This window comes from Erpetoichthys calabaricus, chromosome 3 (genome assembly GCF_900747795.2).
Source record: "Erpetoichthys calabaricus chromosome 3, fErpCal1.3, whole genome shotgun sequence".
NCBI lineage: Eukaryota > Metazoa > Chordata > Cladistia > Polypteriformes > Polypteridae > Erpetoichthys > Erpetoichthys calabaricus.
In genome coordinates this window covers 244,802,881-244,829,563 of record NC_041396.2, presented here as the reverse complement: position 1 = coordinate 244,829,563, position 26,683 = coordinate 244,802,881, and the positions used below count along the sequence as shown (strand labels likewise).

The window sequence follows — 26,683 nt, the reverse complement described above, 5'->3', positions numbered from 1 at the left end:
CCTGGGCCGGTAAGATCACTTCATGAAAAGGCCCACCGAATTAACAAGCTAATTAAAAAGGCAGGGTCAGAAAATGAAAACCAAACTATGCCATTATGAACAATGCTCCACATCCTCTCTCTGACACACTAACACTGAGTATGTCAGCCAATGAATTACTCAGCAGAAGTGTCTCCAGAAATGTTACTAGGGCCCCATTATACCAACAGCAATACACTTGCATAACGCCTCATGGAGACTGTCAAGTCAGAAGTTTTCTTTTCTTTCTTTTTAAAAATTTCTTCCCTTTTAGTTATTCTGGCATGTGTTCAGACCATAGTGTGTGTACATATATTGTAGTAGCCACCCTAGAGATGGGAAGGGGCTGGACAGGCGATTGATGGTAGAGTATTCACAGGTGTGCTGAGCTTGTTCCAGGAACCCCTGGAAGTTTCTCATTATACCTTTCAAGTCTGAGAAGGCAGGTGGAGACTTCTAGGGCATTATAAATACAGCCTTGTAGGTAATAACATAGAGACAGGGAAAGGGGCACTACATGAGACGCTGGACGACGATTCTTTTCTTTCTTTCTTTCTCTCTTTCTTTCTTTCTTTCTAACATATACGATTGATTTAATAGTTACTTTTCCCTCATTACTGTCAGCTGGCAGACCACTTGACTCACACTTAGGGACCACTGTTGGTCCATGGACCATATTTTTAGAACCATTAATTTATCTCACAGAACCAATTTTTGTTCTGCTGCACTGAAATTACTAAGATTGCATTGAAATTGTGTAAACTCAATAAATTCAATTTACCAAAACAGTTACACCATTTTTTTTCTTTTGGATTTATAGGTTACTTGTCACTTTGAGGTTTGTTATGAATGTTAGTATGGTTTGTCCTTTAACAATGGTAGATGAGTGACAACCTAGACTTAAGGTGCGCAACATATACTGTAAATTGTGTGTGATATTTAAACAGATATTTCAGCAAGATTTGTCTTTTGTTATTTTAGAGACTTTACAGTCTTCATAATTGCCTTGTTCAATATGGATTTTCACACAAAGCCTAGGCAGTTTTCTGCATGACAGGAGGCCGTATAGATTTTACCTGATTGGCTGCTGTGCTGCCAAAGTCTGCCTAAACAAAGTGAGCTCTATCTCAAATATTATGTGATGCATTCATGTTTTTAAAGATTCAGATGAGGATACTCCCACATCTGAGTCTCACACTCACTCCTGCTTGCAGTTATTAAAATTATACCTCAAACTGCAAAGAATAAAGTCAGGTCCAGCATGAATGCAGATGTCTACCTTCAAATGAAAAAGCAGTTTGGAAAATGGATGGATAAGTGCAAAGTGCAAATGTCAAGTTAGGAACGTATAGAAGCAGAAATGTTGGCTTATCTATCTGGAGTCAACACTAAATGGGATGCTAGCAGAGATGCAAATAAATTTAAAGGCTGAGACAAATGAATAACCAAAAATGTCTAAGATCAATACAGCAGAAAATAGGTTTCTCAAAATACCAGATCCAAAACCACAGTACAACAAATTTCAAAACCCTGTCTTAGCAAGTAGCAACCATGTGGCCTTATACCAACTAGACACATAAACAGTGGAGCTCATGCAAAAAGTGCACAAAATGATGATGTCATGAAAATAATATTGCGTTAAACATTTGATTCTGCACAAAAATGAAACAAAATTAAATCTACAATGAAATATGAGATCTAACAAACTCAAGTACAGATGTGCCCCATGCCAATATAGATTTTAAACAACATTTGGTAAAGGTGAAGTACATTAAAAGAAAACCCATGTAAGTCACAGAAGGACCATGCAAACTTTACGTTGATAATTCCCAAACCTGGGATTCAAACCTAAGACTCTAAATCTGTAAGTCAGCAGGGGACCCACTGTGCTGTACACATAATAAGGAAATACATTCTGAATCTCAAGGATATGAGGAAAAATATTTGGTACCAGAGTTACTCTACAGTCCTCTAATCCATAAGTAAGCATCCTTAGCAGACAAGGCCGTTGAATTTGGCATTGTGCCTCAGGGTCACTATGGATTATCAGTCCACAGCAAGCCCCAGTGTATCCGCATGTGTTTAAAAATACAGTAATGGGCTGAAGGCCATGTGATGAGAGACACAAGCATTAATATTTTGCACTAAAGAAATAAGGACTGAAAAGTGGGAAATCTTTTATAATAGTTGTGTCAGATTCAATCAACCTGTTTATGCGGTGAGCATAAGATACAGAAAATGTAGTCATCTTCATCTGACATACATGCTGAAGCAGCCATAAAAAACTCTTTAAAACTGACTTAAAATTTAGATGGTAAACTGCAAGGTAAGCCACTCACAAAAGCAAATAGGATTAAGTGATAAGAAAAAGTTTGGACTGGTATATCCAAGAGGAAAATAGTGTTTCTGATGATAAAAAAATTGCTAACGTTTGTAAAAATGACTTATTTATAAATTATAATAAATTGCAACACTGATAATTCATAGATTCTCAATCAATATACCAGATGCTAATAATAACAGTAATAATGTGAATTCCACAAGATTACATCTCCTCTATTATTGCTGTATAAAGTATTTACCCCTTAAACTGTTCATATTTTTCCATCTCACAATATAAATTCCTATGCTATTTAATTGGAAATTTATTGACATTTAATAACTGAAAATTAAAATGCAAACCCATACTGTCATTTTTTTTTTCTTTTTGGAAAAAGCAGACAAAAGCAAAGTACACAACGTAATTTAGTTAGATGTTCAAAAAGCACATGATACAATGCTGCTCAGATGATTAATTCTGAAACTAGGAGCCACTGATATAAAGTAACTTACAAAACTGGATTTTAAATTGGTGAATAAGTTTCCAAACAGTTAACATAGGGTGAGGTCACCAGTGAACTTTGCACCATGATGAAAAACATGTGAATATAGAAAGATACAAAAAATATAAAAATCCTGGAGGAAAGCTTACTAAATTTTGTTAAAAAGCCTTCATCAGTTCAATAACAATAAGACACACAGGAGTGATTCAGAATGTAAAAACAAATTCTCAGTTAAAGTCCGGACCTCAAACTAATTGAATTTATGTGGATACAGCTGAAAAATACAAGAACCCTAAAAACATTTGTGGCCAGATATGCAAAGACTTATACGTTTTAAGTGTGGTCAAAAGTAGGTGACTTCACTAAAAATAGACTTGGACAATTTTATGGATATATTTTATTAGTTGTTGTTTATTCATTTTTACTTTTCATGCCTGTTGTGTTCCTCTGCAACTCAGTACTGCATTCTGGTAGGTTACGAAGAAACAATGTGCAGTGTACTGTTTTTGGAATGGGACAGTGGCAAGATTTGATTCAGTATGGCCAGGTCAATCTGTCCTTTTTGAAATATGTGTACAGAAGTATAATGATAGCAGGCTCAGTGAGTTGAGAATGAGAATAAGTCACACTTGGTTATGGAAAGGTTTTGTCAATAAATTATTACTTTTGTATCTAAAAGCAAGCAGGTTAATCCTTTTATTAGTTTTTATTCTATGTTTGGCACTTTTTTGCATTTTTTAGAAGGATAGCCAGACAAACATGGAAATGGCCTTAGGAATGAAACATTCTGGGTCAAACAACTGATGAATGTGTTAATGGCATAATAAATGCAGCTGCACTGGTAAATCAGTAAAAGAGGCTTAAATGCCATGGCCATCCAGGAAATTGACAGGAAGAAGTGCATGTAGCACATGTTATGAAGATCATGCTGTAAATAGCCCCTTCGGATGAGGTAAACTACAATCTCAGAATGTTTTTGATTTTTTTCCATGTCCTATCTAGAAGTCCACCTAAACTTCAGTTAACTAAGATGGGTAGTATACCTGCCTACAGAGGAGTCTCACATCCAAGTCCAGATAGTCAGTTATAAATGTCTTGGTTCCAGGCGCTAACACTTCTGTCAAAAGAGGTACAGTAAGCAAAATTTTTTTACTTTTTCTTGTGTGTTGCTTTTTATGATTTTGCAGTTTTCACATTCTTTTAGGACTATTTGATTTTTTTGCAATAAAAGCAGTCAGTTTTGATAATAATGGGTGTTATCTTCGTTGTTTCTGGATTTAGCCATGCAGCCAAATGCAGTAAAATATGGGACCCTGTCTTAAGCTTAAGCCATACTTTATTTTCTAATGGCTACTACATTAAATGTATATGTTACAGCCAAAACCCGAAATCGGCCAAAGTGGGAAATGGCTAATTAACATATACATATTTTAAGACATACCTATATTAATAATATTTCCATATTGATATTTTACAAAATGTGAAATACAGAAAGATAAGAATTTTATTTGTATAACTAAACACTATTTCTCCCCATAAAATTAATGGGCACTATACATTCTGTGCAACTTTTTATATGAATTCAAAGTAAATTGCAGCTGACCCTGAAAAACAGCTAACATGAAAAATATCAATTTCTGTTTTCCACAGCAATGAAACATGCTCCCTCAATGTAGACCCAGGAACGCCATAATAAAACATGATTTCATAATAAGTCAGTTTACCAAATTCAGCATCTACTGGGATAACCCAGTCCCCTGGACTTAGTGTTGTAACTTGATTGCCTACTTCAATAACCTCAGCTAGTCCTTCATTTCCTCCAACTGCAGGTAGAGAGGGCAGGATGCCATAAGTACCTGAAAAAGGAGATTACATTTTAGGAAAGACATATTTCAAGATATAACTGTTAACATAATGTCATAGTCATAGGCAGAAAGGAGTTTAAATAACAGTGCATCCCTCATCTGTAGCAACATAAAACATTTACCGACTTGAATTACTTCAGACCAAACAAACACATATAGTATATTAAAAATTAATAAAAACTCAGAACAAATGATCATAGTAAATTTATAGGGGCTGTATCACAAAAGACAAATCTATTAAAAATGAACAAACTGGGGTTTCTGTAGTTTTCTCCAGGCAGTTACAATAATCATCATAAACAATATACATTTTAAACACTCCACACATTCTAAACAAAGAAAGGTATTTTCAGATGCACTTCCATATACAGTAATGCAAAAAGTACCAACTGCAATAGCCATGCCTGTCTGTCTGTCTCTCCAAATAAAATAACTTGGCTCCCTGTGGATCAATTTCTTTGAAGCAGCACGCTTAATGTTGAAGAAAATTTGTTGAGACAGTTTAAATTTCACTGAGATATCTCAATTACAGCAGGAATTTCAATATCTCCTATTGAAAAATACTGACAAATGTATAAACTTATCTCTCTTAACACAGAGAAAGATTCTGTGTGACTTCAACTATGAATTAGTTTACTTTTCAGTTTTACCTTGATGGCAGCTATTTCAATTTGTATACATTTTATATTTTTTTCTTTTACTCACTCGACAGTCGCTCCTGCTGGCAAAGCAGTGAAACACCTGTAGTCATGCACATCCACACCTTGTACACATTGCTGCAGGATATGTTATGAGGCAGCGTCATATGTAGGCAGAGATTGAATGGCTGTTTGTTATTTTACAACAAAGGCACAACTTTAGATGCATATTTATTTATCTAATTCCCTAATAATGATATTCTATATGTATTCGATATGGTAGAATAGAATAGAATAGAATAGAATAGAATGCCTTTTATTGTCACTATACACATGTACAATGAGATTAAAAGCAACTCCTTCAGTGCAGATATATATGTAGAACACAACAAGTAAATAAACAAATAAACAAATGGTGCAAAAAGTTGCAAAAAAAGTGGTAGTAATGATATTGTTTATTTATTCATCACTGTACAAACTAAATATCCCTTATGGTTACAAATGCAGTGGGAGATCAAGTTATATGCTAACAGTCTGTCTTCTGCCTCTGCCCCATCCCACACTCAACCCTGTAGCTGTGTGACATCTTTCATGAACCTCAACAGCAGCTCGCTTCTTCTGCTGCTTGAAATCAAACTGAGTAACAGACTCAATGTTCATGTCCATAAAAGTAAAAAATAAAACCAACTTTACTTATATAGAAATGTAGCAAAAGTGGCTTGGTGATGCATTATGCTGCAGTGACTAAACATGTACTCTGTATTTTGATATTTAAAATAACCTCACTGCATTACATTAACTAAAAATTATAATAATTCAGTATTTCTCTGACACTGTGATTTATTGCCAAAGAACCACAATGATTCTCTATTTATCTTATTCATATACAGCCAACAATTTCAGCTTGAGACTTCAGCACAGATTGTAATTTTCATTGTATACTCTTTGAATATTATGTTTAAAAATTTCAATTACTATTAGCCACCAACCCTACACATTCAACAACAATTAACAAAAGCATGTGTGTCTTTTCATCAGTTGTGTTGGAATCTGCTGTTTATTAAAGCATCTTCTGCCACATGATATTGTAAAAGAGTATTAAAAAGCATGTTTTATGTACACTACAAGTACATGTAATTACATTCTGTTATCACTGTTATTTTTGAATATGACACACTGTTACCAAAATGTAAATGATGGAATCGTGATAACAAACTCTTTGATGCAGTGATTAGAAAATTGAAAATGCTCCAACCTTCAATCCAAGTAACCCAAGTCTCCAAACGTACCCACATGACACGCCAGATGTACATTTTCTTGCTTGTTTAATTCTACCTTTTCTATTATTGTTATTCACTTTCAGCAAAGTTATCCCATAACCTCAAAGTGGATTATCTGGATATAATAATGATTGAATTGTGGATGTTTAAGTAAATGATTTGTCATGATGGGAAGAGTATATGTTTAGTAAAATATCAAAAGGAATATTTACACATTTCTTGCATATGGGTCAAATGCAACCACTTGTGGTTATGGTTGAACATCATTTCAATCAGTATCTTTCAATTGGACTGTGTTGTTTTTACCATTTATTGTCATAAAGTTTAAATGAGCTTATCCAGGGAGCAGACCTGCTTGCCACCTGAACTTCTGCAAAGCATCTTCTTTTCCCCGGTCTTCTGGATCCACAATTTCTCCCACATATCTAGGAGATGAAAATGTTAGCAACTAGAGAGTGGAAGATAATGTGTAAAAAAATAAAGTTGCCTATTGTATCTCTTTATCGTCTAATAATTAGGGGACTTTGCCCCCCCGACTCGCTTCACTTGCCAACCCCCCGGCCTGCGCTATGCACCAGCCGCTTCGCATCTCTGTCACTCGCGTATGTGGAATTCACTTTCACCAAACTACAAACCTTTTAATTCTCGCGAGTACGCCTCTTCATTGTGAAGAAACACTACTTTTCCCTGATGGCAACATGAATTAGACAATCTATAAGTCTCTGACTTAAAGTTTAAATCCGAACAATATCTACATCTGTCATATCACCTATGTCCATATATTCGATCTCTTTATGCTGTTCCGTTATTTCACCGAGTAATAATTTCCGTTTGTTTGCACTAATGCGATCTTTACTATTATTTTTTTAAGACTTTCGAATATTACTACTTTCATTATCTCTAACCTGCTCTGCATGTTTATCGCGCCAATGTTTTTGAACCTCTTTATGATGTTGTGCTTTGTCATCTACTCTTTGTCTTTTATTTTGGCCCTGGGTGTGGTTAAATCTCTTGGAACAAAGTCTTGTCTCGTGGGACATGAAAGTATCTCTCTGAAAAAGTCTTGTCCGTCCCAGGCTAAAAAGTCTTGTCTCGTCCCAGGATTTTTTTAAATAATAGAGAGATAATTATTTTTCATTTGTATTGTGCTTTTCTCACTACTCAAGCATTCTCCACGAAGGGAGGACCCTGGACGTGAACCCATGATCTACTAGCTGCAAGGCAGCAGTGCTACCATTGCACCACAAGGAAATGATGATCTAATAAACAGGCAGAACAGCACTCAACATATGCTCTGATAATGCAATAGGCAGCGAGGCATAATGGCTAAGGCTTTGGACCTCAAACCACGAGGCTGTGGGTTCAGATACGGCTACTGGCACTATGTGACACTATCTGCTTGTGCTCCAATTGGAAAAACAAAAGAAATTAAACCAGATGTACCTGAAATGTTGTAAGTCACCTTGGATATAAACATCAGCAAAATAAGTAAATAATAACAAATGGCTGCACAACAGGGTTTCTAAATACAAAGCAATTCAGTGTTGAAGCTCCATAGAAATAGAACATTCAGCTATCAGGACTCCCTTGCTACTACTTTTAACCCTCCATTCCAGGTTATCATTGCACCATAAGGATGGGGAAACCCAAGAAGCACTCTTTAGCGCCCAAAATAATACATTATTAAATGTTGCACAGATGCAGAAGCCTGACTCCACAAATCTATTTTGGGGTTTTGAAAAACAGTTGTATTCAATACTAGCTGTACTTCCTGAAAATATTACTGTAAATTTTACTTTATACTCAAATGAGAAAGCAACACAAAATTGACTGTGAGTTTCACTAGAAATGCCTGGCTTCAAAACATTGATTAACAGGGATCTGTGGCAATTTGGAATGCATAATTGGTAATATAAATAATATAAATACTGATTCTCCTTTATCAGATCCCATTAAGATCACTCATTCTACCTCTGGACTTAATGAACTGCAGCAGAAATCAGACAATATAAGATTTGAGTTATCCTCCAATTTTCATGAAAATATGCACAACAGTTTTTGAGTGATGCCAAAACAGCCATACATTATACAATCATTCATATACACAAACAAACAGATAACAAGTCAGCTTTATTTATACAGATGTAGCTATGTTTCCTGCTGTTGCCCAGGTAATATTTCAAAACTTCACTGGCAATTTTACTTTATACAAGTCTGAGCAAGTGACATACAGTTATTCATGAGAGCAGCAATTTGACCAGAGACACATGGCTGGAAGACAGACTCACAGAGAATGGCAATAATTTGAACTAGAAGGGATTCTTTGACATGATAAGGGGATTCCATCATATAAATAAACATATCGATCCTGGCCGCTCAATCTGCTCCCAAGATGCCCTGGTTGTGACCAGCAGTTTCAAACTTGCAGCCCCACAGCTAAGTAGAGTACAGCTTCAAAAACAACACCGAAACAGTGACTACTCAGGTTACAGCAGTGGTATACTGAGGTATGATTATGCTTGTGACCCCACTGGAGGCAGCTTGAAACAGTGACTGGAGGAAACCCTTGATAAAAAAAATGTATATTAGATGGGAATCAAATCCAAACTGCCTGCACTTCCCCACCTCAAAGACAAGCTTGCTGACCGTTATGCTACTGTCACACCCTTTGCAGCCACTCACGCGGAACCCTGGGTTGCCCTGCCACCCACTGGGGAGCTCAAGGCTGAAATTATATGTCAAAAATTTGACTTAAGGGGAGAAGCAACAATGTGCCAACTCCCAAGTCTGTGGCTTGAAAAACAACCAGTACATGAAGAATTAATAGAAATTATATAGTAACATAACTTGCAGAAATTTTACTGCAATGAAACATAAAATTCTGCTTTAGTGTTAAATGCAAATGAGCTACAACCCTATTGAAAGTTTAAATAATATTTTATTATTAATTTTTACAGATATAGGTCACGTCTGTAGTGATTAATAAAAACTGCTAAATAAAAAGCTTTCTTACGTATATGATACATTTTTCACAAGGCTCTAAGCACCACACCAGCTGGCTGGTAAAGCTCACAATCACCTGCTGAGGTACCTGAATGATTCCACTAAGGCTGGCGGCCCCTTCAATCAATAAAGACAAAGCCACTCTCAGATTTGGAGGAGCCATTTTTCAGACTCATTTGGGAATGTCTCCAGGGTGTGCCAATGGGAATATTCTAACATGGCTAAAAGGTCTTTATCATCTAGAAAACACCAGAGATTAAACCTTACGGTCTCCAAAACAGTTATTCTCAAAGACATGGCTTTGCCTTGATAGCCCATGTATATTATACCCAGAGGGTGCATTTCATAAAACAAAAATTCATATAGTATCTCTCTGACAAAAAAAAAAATGATTAAGCTTTACTTAAATATGCTTTACCTTGAATCATGTTTATATCTGCAGGATTGACAGGGGCTGCCAACATCCTAAGCCGAACATCCATGGCTCCAATGTCTGGCAGGGTCATCTTTTCCATTCTTCCCAAAAATTTAAATAATTATGTTTAGAAATGACATTATATCAAAAAATATGAATACTGTAATTTTAAAAGTTTCACACACACATCAGTTATAAATTACTATAGGTAAAGCAATATTAAAAAGAAATATCCTATTAGTAATGTAAAGGTCAATAACAGTAGCATGCAACTAATAACCAATAAATAATGCGTTTTTAAAGTGCACATTTTAAAAATTTGAATATTCAATAATATATCTTTTATTTCTTTCAAAATGAATTAATAAATTACTATCCTAGTAATCCTTAATACATTAGAGGTATTTTATTTTTTTTAATATAATTTGCCATGAATACAAAAAATAAAAATAAAACTATTATGTATGATTGTAGAAGTAGTAAAATGATAAAAGTGCGGAGTGATCCCAGACTTGTACTAAAGGGATTCAGGAAAATCAATAATAATTTCCTTCATTTAACACTTTTGTTTTCCATCTGATCTCCTAAATAAGGGTTCTACTGTAACTGCAAAATACAATTACAAAATGATATTGATTACATATTCTGACTTTTTCAAGGTAGTGTATGACAATCTCCTTCCTCTTCAAGTGATGCTGGACATTGTAGGAGGCACACAGGATGAACAGATATCCCGGCAGGAAGTCTGAAAAGTCTCTTACCCAGACGGGAGGCCCCGAGCAAACAGATTGGCGTCCTGACCGGATGTGTACCTAATTTTCTTCCCTGGCTGGGAGAAAAGAAGACAGGAAAGGACTGTTGCAGAGGGGTATTTAATTTCCTCAAGTGTTGGATGGCAGCAGTCCTCTATATCAGCGCCCATTTGGGAACCAGAGGGAATCCCAGAAGTTGTAGTCTGGCAGATCAGCCCTGCTGGGGTCCATGGATGCTGCAAGCGGTGCACTGCAGGGACATGCGCTCCCCAATTTTTGGGACTTCTATATGACCCAGAAGTACTTCCATCGGGCAATGGCCCTGGCACAAGAAGTACTCCCGGGTCCTCAATAAAAGAGATTGCACTCCCTCCTTCCAGGCGAGTTGGAGCTGGGAGGAAGGAAAGCAACACTCAACTGGAGGAAGGTAGTAAGGAGGATTGATTTCTGGAGAAAAGGAAACCTGTGATGTGCTACGTTGGAGGTATTTTGTAATAAACCTTTCATTATTTGAACCCGGGACTGTGCTGCTATGTTTCTGTTGGGGTTTGGGGCTCGCTGATGCCCCTGTTCACATTACAACTTATTATAGGTTTTCCTATTATATTTAATGAAATCAGGCCCTCTACATTTTAGTGATAGATGCAGTAAAGAGAAAACGAATGTTCATGGCAGAATTACCCATAGCAAATTAGTCTAAAGGGAAGGGCCACATAAACAACAACAACAATATTTATTTCTATAGCACATTTTCATACAAACAATGTAGCTCAAAGTGCTTTACATGATGAAGAAAGAGAAAAAAGACAAAATAAATAATTAAAATTAGGGAACACTAATTAACATAGAATAAAAGTAAGGTCCGATGGCCAGGGGGGACAGAAAAAACAAAACTCCAGACGACTGGAAAAAAAAATCTGCAGGGGTTCCGAGGCCACGAGACCACCCAGCCCCCTCTAGGCATTCTACCTAACATAAATGACCTCAATCAGTCCTCATGGTATTCAGGGTTCATTCACATGGAAGAATTTAATGATGATGGTCATGTGGACTTCTGGCCTTTAATCCTTCAATGTAAGGACATCACGGTGCTTTGATTAGGTGCTGGTGGCACAGATCACCACCACAGAAAACCGGAAAAAGAACAGAAGAGAAAGTAGGGGTTAGTATGGATTTTGGAGCCACCATGAATAATAATGGTAATTAATTGAATATACAGAGTATCAGGATTTAACTAAGATGAAGTTATGAGAAAGCCATGTTAAAGTAATGTGTTTTTAGCAGTGTTTTAAAGTGCTCCACTGCATTAGCCTGGCGAATTCCTATTGGCAAGCTATTCCAGAATTTAGGTGCATAACAGCAGAAGGCCGCCTCACCACTTCTTTTAAGTTTAGCTCTTGGAATTCTAAGTAGACACCCATTTGAAGATCTAAGGTTTCAATTTGGAGTTTAAGGTGTAAGACATTCTGAAATATAAGATGGAGCGAGATTGTTTAAGGCTTTGTAAACCATAAGCAGTATTTTAAAGTCAATTCTAAATGACACAGGTAACCAATGTAGTGACATCAAAACTGGGGCGATGTGCTTGAATTTTCTTTTCCGAGTTTCTAGCAGCTGCATTCTGCACTAGTTGCAATCGATTGATGTCTTTTTTGGTAGTCCTCAGAGGAGTGTGTTACAGTAATCTAGCCAACTGAAAACAAAAGCGTGAACTAATTTCTCAGCATCTTGCAATGTTATAAGAGGTCTAACTTTTGCTATAATAAGAGATCTAAACTGAAGAGCAACTGAAAAAAAAATTAACCTCACCCAAAACAGAATAAGGAGGACCACTACTGAGTCTGACTCAGGGTGATGTTCTCTAGTAGGTGTCTGGTGACTAGATGACCCTCACAGTTCAGTCTTCCTTAGTTAGAATGAGATGCTGTGAAGGCTTATCACTAACAATGTGAGGGATGAAGGCCAAGTGTGACATTCTTAGCTTTTGGTGAGCAGTTTTCTCAGACAGGGAAGGAAGACTAAAATGGTTAGGATCAACAAGCAAATGGCTCTTTATGGAATGTATGGCTCTCATTTCTGGAAGAGCATCTTCTGCACCTCAGGACCTTTTCGTCTAATGGATCCATTCAAGGCTTAAGTATGGGAAGCAGCTGCAACAATTTGTATTCAAAAGGTATTTACTGCCTTTCATGGCACTAAATCTAGGACCCAGGAGTGGATACCAATGAGGAGAGAAACTACCAACTGAAAGAAAATGGCCTGTTTTGCAATGTTAGCAAGAAGATCTCAGCCTCTGAGTTAGGTGTACCAACAGGCTAAGAAAGCAGTAGACGTGACAGTGATCAAATCTTGAGCCCGTATGTGCGAGGAGTTTGACAAGGCCATGAAGAATGGCTTTTGCATGGCTAGAAGAGGGGTTCAGAAAAAAAATGTTCTCAGCGTTAACAAGATGTAGCAGGTTCATTATAAGGAACTCTTGCTTCATATGGACACAATTACCTTGGAAGAGTCAATGCTGGAAGTATCATTTAGGAATAGGACCATTTTGTTGAGTAACGTAGTGGGTACAAAACACACCAGAGCGAGAAGTCCACAGAGCTAAGGGAGATTGTCCTGCTCCACAGACAGATTGAGGAGATCGTTCCTCCCCCAAACTATGCGACTCTAATTCCACCAGGGGGGGTAAACGTTAATATTTAACATTATACATAGTTATTGTCTGTTTTTTTCACCTGTATTATTATCATTCTTTAATTTAATATTATTTATTGTATCAGTATGCTGCTGCTGAAGAATGTGAATTTCCCATCGGGATTAATAAAGTATCTATCTATCTATCTATCTATCTATCTATCTATCTAAATTCAGAATGCACAGGATATAATGGGGTGACTTGAGTAACATGCCTTTTCAGTATTACAGTATATGGAAGGTGGACTTAGGGTCTTAGGACTAGTAGGAGAAATATGATCAGACTCCTCAGCCTATGACAGAGTAGTGGCACCAGTCAAATATCATATCCAGGAGCAGCAATGCCATTTTTTTAAAAATGGGAACAAGAAGATGTGTTTTGCTAGTCATTAGAAAAAGAGTGACAAATATTATTACTTGGATAAGTCAGTGCTTATGTTAGAGAAGTATGCAAACAAACCAATAGGAAAATTCTAAAAAAACATCACTCACTGTAACTCATGTAGAACTAGCTGGGGGCTCAAACTCAGATCCTAGAAAGTTTCAGGTTCATGTGCAAGCTCATTTTTTCTTGACTCAAGGTTAAGTTTTGTTTCTGATTTGCCATGTAAAATAATTAATATGTCCTTTAATCACAGCTATTAACTACAGCAGAGGACTTCCTTTTCTGGGAATTTTATTCAGGCCTTACGAAGTCAAAATTTTCACAGCATGGGAATTGATTTGGTCTCTATTTATTTATTTATTTTTTTTGCTTTTTGACTTTCTTTAACTGTTTTGCTAGTTAAGAGTAACTGCTTCCTTTTTTCATAACCAACTAGCAGATGAGGTCAAATTATAAAGGAGCTGACAGAAAAGAAACTAATCTGCTAACATGGCACCCTTGTGTGTTCAATGTACTGTTCATCCAGCCATTCACTTTAATCCGCTGCTGAGTGGCATGGGACCCAGAGCAGATTCTGGCAGCTTTAGGAACAAGACAAATAAATAAAAAAATAAAAATAAGAACCAAAAGCACAAACAAAGGATTAGGCTATTGATATATGCTAATATAGCATAGTATTCTCAAATCTGCTTAATCTAATTTAGAGTTATGGGACCAGAGCCTATACCAACAGCAATAGCAGGAACTAACCCTGGACAGAGCTTCGGTCCACTGCAGGTCTAGTAAAACTGCACATGCAGGTAATCCAATATTAGTGCCTCATATGTACTTAATTCAATTCTCAACCTCCAAAGGTTGAGGCCTATCCCAGAAGCATGTAGCACAAGGCAGGAAGATGGAAACAGCCTGGGTTGTGAGTGCCCACTCCTACACTGGGTCAGTTTAGAATCACCCATTAAACTAACAGGCATACCTTTGCAATTTGAGACAGAAACTTGAATAAAATGAATAAATCCTTACCAAATCTGGGCAGAATGCGTAAACTCCATACAGAGTAAGTGGCAGGGCATCAAGGTTTAAAGCCAGAACACCTGATCTGTCTGGTGGCGGCACTAATCACTGCCTCATACCCCTCTCCAATTATATCGTAAATCTAAATATGCCAGAAGGGCAATTGAAACGTGTGGGGTACTAATAAATAAAGCACGTCTGTTCATTGTTAATTGAAACAAAATCACTTCTAATTAAGGCAGCGATTTAAATAACACTTGCCTCCACTGTAAACTTCCATCGGTTGGAAACTCTCTTCAACATTCTTTAATGAATTTGTATAGATAAATGTTGGCAATGAAACCATAATCTCGTTATTGGCCGTCTGTTAAATCTCAGTAAATTTAAAGCAGTAAGTAACACCGCGGCGGCCGCTTACTTGATCACGTCGTTCGGGTGCCCGTGACTCCTATACAGCAGAGCCTCGTAGTGCCGTCTGCGGACGGCGGTGAAGCGAGGCTGCGTGGTCCGCAGGAAGGAGATGAGCAGAGAGCGCATGTGCGAGCAGACGGCGAGCTGGCAAGAAGCGTTCATTTGGCAGCTGGGCGTGGAGGCTGTGAATGAAGAGGCTGCGGTGAGTACGGACTTTAAAACCTTAAAAAAAAAAAAAAAAGCAGAAGCGGATATGTCTGCATATTATTGTCAACCTTTCAAACGTCAACGCAAGTTTATGATCACAGCAGAACCCCGGGCAATGACAGACGTTGGGAAGATAAACATGGGCTGTGATGTCCGAAAGGGTCGCGGGTTTGGTCAAGGAAAAGCGTGTAGCAAGAACAGATGTAAGACAAGATAAGATAAAATAAGAACTTTATTCATCCCGTGGAGAAAAGCCATTACATAAAAGATTACATCTTGCCTGAAGAAGGGGCCTGAGTTGCCTCGAAAGCTTGCATATTGTAATCTTTTTAGTTAGCCAATAAAAGGTGCCATTTTGCTTGGCTTTTCTCTACATTCATAATGGCTAACACGGTACAACACCCTAGTACTTCATCCCGTGGGAAATTCTTAAACAGAAATAGTGAGAGGAAAACAGGATCAAAGAAGAAAGTTATTTTGCAAGTGTCCTAACTCAAGCAAGTGGTTAGAAACTGTTTATACCATGCAAGAGTAATATTGTAACTAGAGGTTTGAATGAAAATTGTGTAAGTATCAATATACATACAGGTATATGAAGTGCTAATTATTACTTTTAAGTTGTACTCTTGTCATCTCATTTTCTGAAACTGCTTTTGATGGCGTGGGTCACAGTAGCAGCATACCAAGCAGATCTGCCCAGACCTTCTTTTCCCCAGCTACTGATTCCAGGGATTCCCAAACCAGCCAAGAGGTAGGTTCCATCCAGCACCTGTTAGGGAAGCCACCCAGGGAGTATCCTTACTACCTGCCCACAACACTTCAGTGGACTCCTCTCAATCTGGAGAAGCAGTGACTCTACACAAAGACTCTCCTAAATCACTGAGCATCTTACTGTATCTCAGTCTCAGCCCAGCAGCCCTGCAAAGAAAACTTCACATGTGCCACTTCTTCTCATGGCCTCGCTCTGTTTTGTAGGTTTTAAAAAAAGAACATGTCTTTGTCCCTCGGTATGTGTTGTGGGAGGTTCTACATGAATATGGGGTAACAGCCGCTTTTGTTGGTCCCTATCAAGGCTGTGTCTTGTCACCACTCTTGTCTGTGGTTTTCATTAACAGGATATCATTGTGCAGCCAAGGATGTGAGAATGACCACTTTGGATGGCTAGGTGTAGGAACATTGCTTTCAGCATATGATGCTGCCCTCTTTGCCACATCTGACTATTACCATGGACTTGAGTGATTAATTGATGAGAGTGAAGCTACTGGCATGAGGATCAGCACCACCATAGTTCTCTCTCAGAAAAGTGTGGCTTGCTTTCTCCACATGAGGGGGAACAACTGCCGCCTGTGGAGGAGTTCAAGTATCTCACTAGTAAAAGAAAAAGGGAATGTGAGATCAACAAATCAAATCAAATCAAAAAATTGTGAATTTCCCATTGGGATTAATAAAGTATCTATCTATCTATCTATCTATCTATCTAACAAGTGGACTGAAGCAGGAGCTGAATCTAAAGACAAAACCATCTGTCGATCTACATTCCTGTCCTCACCTGTGGTCTTGAACTTTGGGTAATGACTGAAACAATGTGTCAAAGGTATTGTCTGTCAACTTATGTAATTGAAGATATAAGGATATCAATATCTGAGGTGAGGCAGGAAAAGGGTGTTGAGACACTCTTCTGACTCTCGGATGGGATCCAATTCACTTTAGGATAGAACACTAACTACAGTGCAACATCAGCAAATGCCAAAGGGCACTTTCTGAAAACATATGAGATAGCATCCTAGAGTTCATTAACTAATTTTGTCACAATAAACTGTATATGAGTGTATTCATATAGCACAGGTGATGTAAAGCAATAATTCACACTTCACTCCTTAAGCTTCTTCCAAAAAAATCATAGTTGTCATTGCCTGAATGCTATGACATTGTATAGGTATTCATTTAACCACATTCTGTCTAACATACAGTACATAACAGTAAGAAAGAAATATGGATAATTAATTTATATTTCAATAGACAGTACCTTAGCATTTATGATACATTTACAGCATTTGACACACAATTGCCAATGATTCAGCATAAAACATGTCCATATTTCCATGACCATATTTTTATGGCATTGCTAAGAGATAATTCTTACATACTGTATTTTATGAAGCAACTATGATTTTGAAATGTGGCAAATACAATTATTGTTTTGAAATGCTCTGTGTGACTAATGTGTTTTTTTAGGCTGCTGTATGAATATAAGTGCCAGATGTGTACTCCAATGTTGGGTAATCCAATAAAGAGGAGGACCTCTTTTGCAACCTTGTTCTGTAGTATCATAGTCCTTTTAAATGTTACGGTACATTTACTTATTTGGCGGACGCCTTTATCCAAGGCAACTTATAACATTTATGATACAATTAGTTACATTTCATTTGGATTTCCAATTGGAGTGAAGGCAGGTCAAGTGACTTGCACATGTTCACACAGTGTCAATAGCGAAATCTGAACTCACAACCTCAGGGTTTGATGTCCAAAGCCTTAACTACTACACCACACTGCCTGGCACAACAAGTTCCTATAAAGACATTGAAATTTAGGGCCTTTAGAATGTCACTTTCCATAGACAAACAAGTAAGGTGATAAATGCCACATTTCCATTAACAGGTCAGGACTCAGTTTTTAGGTGCTATATGACAATCAAGAACTCAAAATAAAGCACTTGATTTAGATTTCATCAAAGACTTGCATATTATCCCAAAGTAGATATTCAGGAGATTACTGTCATGAAAGTGGTTGGATTTGCTGCTATTTTTGTTGTTTTACTCGGGGTATATTACTTGCTACTCTTTCACACTATATGGTGCAGCTGTTTCTACTGCCTTCTTTGATATTTACAGTATGTACAGTATGTGCATATTGAAATTTCTAGGGTGCATTACGAAATTCTAGTACTTCTTAAATCTGCTATCTGCGTGACAGCATATTGCACAAAGCAAACCAAAAGCAACTAAAGTGAGTGTTAAAAAAAAACATGCAGAACTTGAAAGTACCTGTACAGTCTTGTCATTTGCATGACAACAACAGCTGAATCAAACTCCATGGAAAAATGACATAGTTGGCTCCAGGAATGTTCTGAAAAAAATCTAATGAGAACAAAACATGAAGCAGGCTAAGTCTGTGTGTCGATTGGCCTATAAATTTCTTGTTTGGGCCCATCAACTTTAGACTTTAGATGGACTTGTGTGGGCCCATAGAGGAAATGTTGGTAATTGTTCAGTACACTTCAGATAAAGAAAAGGTCAAAAAAGTATGGTTTGTCCCAGGAACACTTTCGTGTTGCTTTGTTTTCATGAAGTCTATTCTATACAGTAATCCCTCCTCCATCGCAGGGGTTGCGTTCCAGAGCCACCCGCGAAATAAGAAAATCCGCGAAGTAGAAACCATATGTTTATATGGTTATTTTTATATTGTCATGCTTGGGTCACAGATTTGCGCAGAAACACAGGAGGTTGTAGAGAGACAGGAATGTTATTCAAACACTGCAAACAAACATTTGTCTCTTTTTCAAAAGTTTAAACTGTGCTCCATGACAAGACAGAGATGACAGTTCCATCTCACAATTAAAAGAATGCAAACATATCTTCCTCTTCAAAGGAGTGCGCATCAGGAGCAGATGTCAGAGAGATAGAGAAAAGCAAACAAATCAATAGGGCTGTTTGGCTTTTAAGTATGCGAAGCACCGGGGCACAAAGCTGTTGAAGGCGGCAGCTCACACCCCCTACGTCAGGAGCAGAGAGAGAGAGAGAGAGAGACAGAGAAAAACAAAGAAGCACAAATCAATAAGTGCCCTTCGAGCTTTTAAGTATGCGAAGCACCGTGCAGCATGTCGCTTCAGGAAGCAGCTGCACAGAAGGTAGCAATGTGAAGATAATCTTTCAGCATTTTTAGACGAGCGTCCGTATCGTCTAGGTTTGCGAACAGCCCCCCTGCTCAATCCCCCTACGTCAGGATCAGAGAAAGTCAGCGCAAGAGACAGAGGGAGAAAAGTAAGTTGGGTAGCTTCTCAGCCATCTGCCAATAGCGTCCCTTGTATGAAATCAACTGGGCAAACCAACTGAGGAAGCATGTACCAGAAATGCGAAGACCCATTGTCCGCAGAAATCCGCGAACCAGCAAAATATCCGCGATATATATTTAAATATGCTTACATATAAAATCCGCGATGGAGTGAAGCCGCGAAAGGCGAAGCGCGATATAGCGAGGGATTACTGTACTGAACAACAAGAAGTACTTTATGAAAGATCACAACAGGGCGTCTCGTATAAACCTGCAGTTATGATAAGCTACATGTTGCACTAACATATTGGCACAGGATGAATCCAGAGAGAAGCCGAGGCTTATTTGAAGTCGATGGACCTTTGAATGTCAATATATTCCCTGTCCTACAAAGTGAAGTTGTGCATATTTAGACTGCTGCTTGATATTTGAATTAATGAATAAAAAAAGTTAAGTAGCACAAATAATTAAAGTGTATTTTGTATTTATTTTTAGTAGGATTGACTGCTGTAGTGTTTTATTCAAAGGAAGAGAGATTTCATTTATTTCAAACCATTACAAGAACTAGAAAGTATAAGGTGTGGTGGACAGCCGACAATGGAAGGACTTAGTGGGGGCTTTTTCAGGACATTTTCTCCCCTGGACCAATAGAGGGCAGCCCCCTTGGTTTGCAGCAGGGCCACGGGTTTGAAGCATGGAAGCTCAACCCTGCTGTGGCCCATGGCCACTGCCAGGGGTGCCCCTGGACGTTTGCTGGGCCCTGTTTGGCAGTACTTCTGCCACACCAGCAGTTGCTGCCGGAAGAAGGTCATTAGACATTTGGAGTTCTTCTGGGTGTCCTATAAAAGGGGGCCAGTCACCACTGTTAAATGGCCAGAGTCGGGAGGAAGAAGGACAAAGCCTGTGTGGAGGCTGGAGGCCCAAAGGACTGTGCTGTAAATGTTAATAATAATAAATAATACATTTTATTTATATAGCGCCTTTCCCATGCTCAAGGCACTTAAATGTTGGCATTATTTGCATTGTGCTGAGAAGTGGGGAGCAAATTTAAAAAGCACTTCCCCACGGAAGAATAAAGGTGAGTGTTGTGCTGGAACTCTTGTCTCTGCCTGTCCGTGTCAGGTTCGGGTGGCTGTATACGCCTGGGCTTCACAAAGGACATAACTCCAGTTCTTGGGTTGTTACAGTGGCTTCCTGTCAAGCTTAGGCTTAGACAGCAGTGATATTGGGAGCCTTGGAAACAATCAATCAGTTGGCCAGGACTTTGACTGTGCTTCATTCTCTCTGACTTTGTCTGTTATAGCTGACCATAGCTTCATTTTAGTTTAATCCTGATATTCTGTATATGCATTTAATTATCATTATCAATCATGGTGGCTCCGAAATCCGTACTAACCCCTACTTTCTCTGCTGTTCTTTTTCCGGTTTTCTGTGGTGGTGATCTGCTTCACCACCAGCTAATCAAAGCACCGTAATGTCCCTACATTGATGGATTAAAGGCCAGAGGTCCACATGACCATCATCATCAAGTTCTTCCATGTGAAGCCTGAAAACCATGAGGACTGATTGAGGTCATTTATGTTAGGTAGAATGCCTACAGGGGGCATTCTATATAAATAAATATTGTTGTTGTTGTTGACCACGCACACTCCACAGGTTTATCTTTTCCAGGCATGGTGCTGACTGGGCAGCACGGTGGTGCAGTGGTAGCACTGCAGCCTTGCTGTAAGGAGACTGGGGTTCGCTTCCCGGGTCCTCCCTGCGTGGAGTTTGCATGTTCTCCCCGTGTCTGCGTGGGTTTCCGCCGGGTGCTCCGGTTTCCTTGCACAGTCCAAAGACATGCAGGTTAGGTGCATTGGCGATCCTAAATTGTCCCGCATGTGTGTGTGTGTGCACCCTGCGGCGGGCTGGCATCCTGCCCGGGGTTTGTTCCTGCCTTGCGCCCTTTGTTGGCTGGTATTGGCTCCAGTAGACCCTGTGTTAGGATATAGCGGGTTGGATAATGACTGACTGACTGATGGTGCTGACTGTAGCTTGTTTTCTTCTCCATTATTAACTGGCTATACCTGAATGATAATGTTAATGTAAGTTCCATTTATGTTGATTAGTTTGATACTGCTTTGTTTTACTGTGTTTTTAAACAAATCTTTGTCTTTATGTGTATGCATTATATAATTAGAAATTTATAAAGTTATCATTTTAATTGTGTACATGTCACAGTGCTCTGAGCCCAAATTTAGCAAAGATTACTGTACACACTGTAAGAAAACTGCAAGTGCAGGATTTACACTTTACAAAGAGCCGACCAAAGCTCCAACTGAGTACTTTAGCTTGAAAACCATATAACTGGCAAATGGATCAGGTGAAGGAAGAGTATTATGGACTCTATAGTTGCATTGAAGAAATTAGCAATACACTATGATTTTGAACTGTTTTAAAGCAATGTACTCCACGATAGGTTAGTGGGCAGTTTAAGCTACCTTTCCATCCTGAAGAAATATCTCTTACTTTGCAATTTAACTTTAACTGTCACTTTAAAGAAGTTCAGGTGCTCTATGCTTATAATTAGCTTAGGCATAAGAACTTTTAGTGCACAGCAAACAGCCAGAGCCATTAAGTAAGATGTCAACTATGTTTGGGAAGTGTCAGGAAGAAAGCGGCAAATAGGGCAAAATAAACAGTGTTTGGAAAACAACTGAGAGAACCTGTTTCTACTAAGGAGAAATCACATGTCAAAAGTGTGGCTATAGAAATGTAACAGGCTCATTGTATAATAAATGTTCTATGTTCTACCGTCCTAAAAGATACAACCTCTGAAAAGGAATTAGGAGTTTACATTGACAAAGCATTTTTATCCTTTAAGCAATGCACTGAAGCTATTATAAAGGCAAATAAAATATTAAGTTATATTGTTAAAACTGTTGCATATAAATCAAGAGACATTACGCTTAGACTACATATTACACGAGTTAGACCAAATCTGGAGTACTGTGTGCAGTTCTAGTCACCACGCTACAAGAAAGACATAGCAGCACTTCAAGCTGTGAAGAGGAGAGCAACCAAGTGCATCTCAGGACTTCGGGACACGTTTTACCCTAACTGAATTAAAGTTGTTTAGTCTTAAGCAGAAAAGAACTCAGCCTCCATTTTGGAGCCGATCCCAACCCCGGATAAATGGGGAGGGTGGGTGTGAGGAAACATCCAACTGCAGAAATCATGCCGAAACCAATCAAATGTCAACCCCCCCATAAAAGTGGGAAAAAGACAAAGAAGAAGTAGTCTCGAGTAGAGTGGATCATGTGGTGACCTAATCCAGTTCTTCAAAATTCTCAAAGGCTTTGATAAAGTAGATCCAGCAAAATTCTTTCAACTTAAAGAGCGGATTACTTACTTGAGGGCACCATTGGAAGTTAAGGGGAGGTGCATTTAGAACTGAAGCAATTCTTTAAACATAATTGTGGGACTACATAAATAGATAGAACTTTATTTGTCCCTCGGGGGGAAATTTGGCTTTTTACAGAAGCTCTTTAAATAAAAAAATACATACTGTAAATAGGTAGATAAGTAAGTAACTAAATCAATATACAAACAAACTTTCATTTGAACATACACTGCAATTACTATAAAGCAAAAAAAAAAAAATTCAAAAGGAAAAAAAGTTCTGACTTGGCTGTCACAGTCACTGTGATTATTGAGCAAACTTGCTTAGACATATACAGTAGTTAAAGAGCAAACCTTGACAACATTTAAGAAGAATCTGGATGAGATATTGAGATAGCTTTGCTGTTAGCTAAATAAGATGGACTCAACGGTCTCCTCTTATTTGTCAAATTGTTTATGTTCTTTTGCTTGGCCTTATTGAAGAGGTTATTCTTTGCCCAATATTATTATGAAAAATGTCTGAAATGGGTTAGATGAGATTGGGGACACTGATTTGAGTGCTTAGTTAAAATATTGTTAAAGACAGGAACAGCAAAAGCTTCAGTTCCCATAGTGAAATACTTTTGAAAAGCAATGGCACACACAGTTCCAGGTGTATATACATTTTACACATAAAGCATTGCATTGTTACAAGAGGCCATGTTTATTCATCTTTCAGTTCAGGGTTTTTCTGGACAATATCTTGGTCAGCACTTGCGCAAAAGTGAAATACTGAAACACCTGATCGCAGTGTTGGCTTCATTAAAGCAACATGGAGTTCAGTTTTATGCAAAATACAGAGAAGTATCTCTAAGTGTAAAGACACTCCATCACATTAATAGGGACTTGTTACCATTTGGAAGCTGCAGAATATAAAAATGTCACAGAACTCAGTCCTTATCTTAGTCTGTTAATATATTACATTTGGTTCTTGGTTAATTTATCCATAGTGCTACAGCCACTTTATAATATTCACAAAAGTGCTAGCCCAGGCAGAGGTTCAAACTGTGTGATCAGGGATTTATGAATCTGATTCTGATAAACACTGCTAGTTCACTATAACACAAAGAGGCAGTTCACTGCACAACAATTTTTTTGAAAAGTCTTGCTTCCTGAAAACTTTTTGCTGATTGTGACAGGTACCTACTGGGTATGCACAAATATAGTTTTGATTTTACTGCATCACGTAGGAACTCTGAGAAATAGGCATTTATATGTTTACTGACAATAACGGATTTAGTCACATTTATGTTTCACATAAGCTATTAAGTTCAACAGAATTAAAAGTGTTTTGCTCCTGATTTTCTTTTGTATTCAATGTCTGGTGCATCACGTTGCAGTGTCCAACAGTAGTCAGCAAGAACTGACGGACTCCAGTTTCCCTGGTATCGTTTCTCCATCATAGCAATGTCCTGCTGAATGTAGTTTGGGGCTCTGTAATTGCCCAGAAAATTGTCAACAACGTCTTTGAAGGCTTTCCAGGCAATTTTTTCCGGCCCAACTAACAGATCTTCAAACCGCTTGTCACTCATAAAATGTCTTATCTGGGGGCCAACAATAATGCCCTCTTTGATCTTGGCGTCAGTTATTCTTGGGAACATCTGTCTTAAATAATGAAAACCTTCGCCTTCCTTGTTCAGTGCTTTCATGAAATTCTTCATGAGTCCCAGTTTTATGTGAAGAGGAGGCAAAAATATCTTTGCCGGGTCGACAAGTGATTCATGTGCCACATTTTTCTGTCCTGGAACTAACTTTTTACGGAGTGGCCAGTTCTGTTGATAATAGTGTGACTCTTTGACATGGTTGTCCCATTCACAGATGAAACAACAATACTTTGTATAGCCGAGCTGCAGTCCTAGTAACAGAGCAATGACTTTAAGATCTCCACAGATATTCCAGTTGTACCTGCTATACAGGACGTGCTTTAGCAACAGTTCCATATTCTCATACATTTCTTTCATGTGTGCTGCATAGTCAACAGGTACTGAAGGATAAATATTGCCATTGTGTATCAGAACAGCTTTCAGGCTTAACATTAATGAATCAATGAAGAGACGCCACTCTTCCGGGTTGTGTTCACAGCCCAAGGCCGAGAACAATCCTTCAATGTCACAGAAGAAACAGAGACTGTTGACTTGTGCAAAAACTTAGGTTATATCATGATGTCGGCCTCGAAACACAGAAATTTTCATACCTGGGGGCTAATATATAAACGGTGCGTACGCACAGAAATGTTTCCACGCTCAAATCGTGATGTATAAAACCTAAACTTGGTGTAAAGCCATGTACATTTCCACGGTACCTAATACCCTGGCGTATGCAACTTCTCCGCTCGGTTTTGCAGACTGGTGGCAACCAGCGTCAAAACAGTGCTACTGTTCCTGTGTGGTTACCGTTTCTTTCTTAGATCCACATTCCTTTATAAATACACTGAAACTAACTGCATATTGTTTATTAGTGTAATGCATCTGATTGTAATTAACCTGTGTGAAATAAAGACACAATAACCGATTAAGGGTTGGGGTTTTTACGCCCTGTATACTGTAAATCAAAATTAAAGGTCAAAAATTAGTTCTCTGCAACTCAAAATTCGACAAAAACAGTAGGGAAGAATGGACATTTTATAACGGTGGACAGGAAATAACGAGTGAAGGATGCTGGGAAGTGGTGTGTTGGATTCTGGGAGTCTGACGTCATCACGGCTCGTCATTGTTTACATCTGCACCCGGAAGTGCGCGTTTTCTCGATATGTCTGGGCGCTCTTTACGGCTCCGCCGCTTCGGTCTTTCTGAGGAAGTAAAGAAAGAAAGGTTAGTACACTGCCACAGCTCCCCCCCGGGACGTGTTACGCCACAAACCGGGTCGCTAAGCTGCTCTCTAATCGCTCATGCGTGACACCTGTAACAATATAATGGTCCAGGGAATAGCCATAGTATTCCAAATACCGTAACTACTTTAGCGTTGTTACTGTCACTGCACCTTCTTTTTCTTCTTTCAGCTGCTCCCGTTAAGGGTTGCCACAGCGGATCATCTTTTTCCATATTACTCTCACTGCACCACTCGGAGTATTTATATCACTGTATCTGAGTTTGGAATCACAGCAGCAGCTGATCAGAAAGACAATTATCGGTATACAGCATCAAAAACACGCTGCCTCAGCCACAGCAAAACGCTTCAGAGCCTTTCCTGTACGGACCTTGCGGTTCAGAAACCGTTTAATCCCAAGAACTTTAAACGCACTCAATCAGTCCATCAAGTGCTCCTTGTAGAACTATTTGTACTTATAAGTACAATTACCTCACTGTAAACTTGCACTACAGTTATAATATTGCACAACCTGAGCCACTTTATAAAGCGCATATTTACATATGATGACGATATTTTTAAGATGAAATGCAGCAAAATATGTTGATTATATTATACAGATAAAACTTTAACTTCGTTTAAATAATCTATATTGTTAATAATTAAACATATGAGGACACGGTGCCACAGCGCTAGCTAGTTCACGTATTGTTCCTACCTCATGCTGTATTCTTGCTGGGCTGGCGCGACACTGGAAGGATAGATGGACAGAATAATTAAACACATACTACGAAGATATTTCAATGTTCCTTAAACGTTTTGAAGAATCGGCCTTCTAAGCTTACAGATGGCTTAACGTCTATTACAGAGCTGATTGTGTGGTGATTGGGTATTAGGAGAAAGAAAAGTA

At 38.4% G+C, this 26,683-nt stretch overlaps 1 protein-coding gene across 2 annotated transcripts in view; it reads right to left on the bottom strand.

Annotated features, from left to right (window-relative positions):
• The window catches only part of LOC114648729 (enoyl-[acyl-carrier-protein] reductase, mitochondrial), a 56,191-nt gene extending 40,690 nt beyond the window's left edge, over positions 1–15,501 (bottom strand). The window contains exons 1-3 of one of the 2 annotated variants that reach the window (XM_028797927.2): positions 15,299–15,501; positions 10,045–10,142; positions 4,565–4,696 (exon numbers count right to left, since the gene is read on the bottom strand). In XM_028797927.2, coding sequence (XP_028653760.1) covers positions 4,565–4,696; positions 10,045–10,142; positions 15,299–15,453 — 385 coding nt within the window. In that variant the 5' untranslated portion in view covers positions 15,454–15,501. Of the gene's footprint in view, positions 1–4,564; positions 4,697–10,044; positions 10,143–14,889; positions 14,967–15,298 lie in introns of those variants that run through there. The other variant, XM_028797928.2, reaches the window with a different exon arrangement.
• Between the last annotated feature and the right edge of the window lie 11,182 nt (positions 15,502–26,683).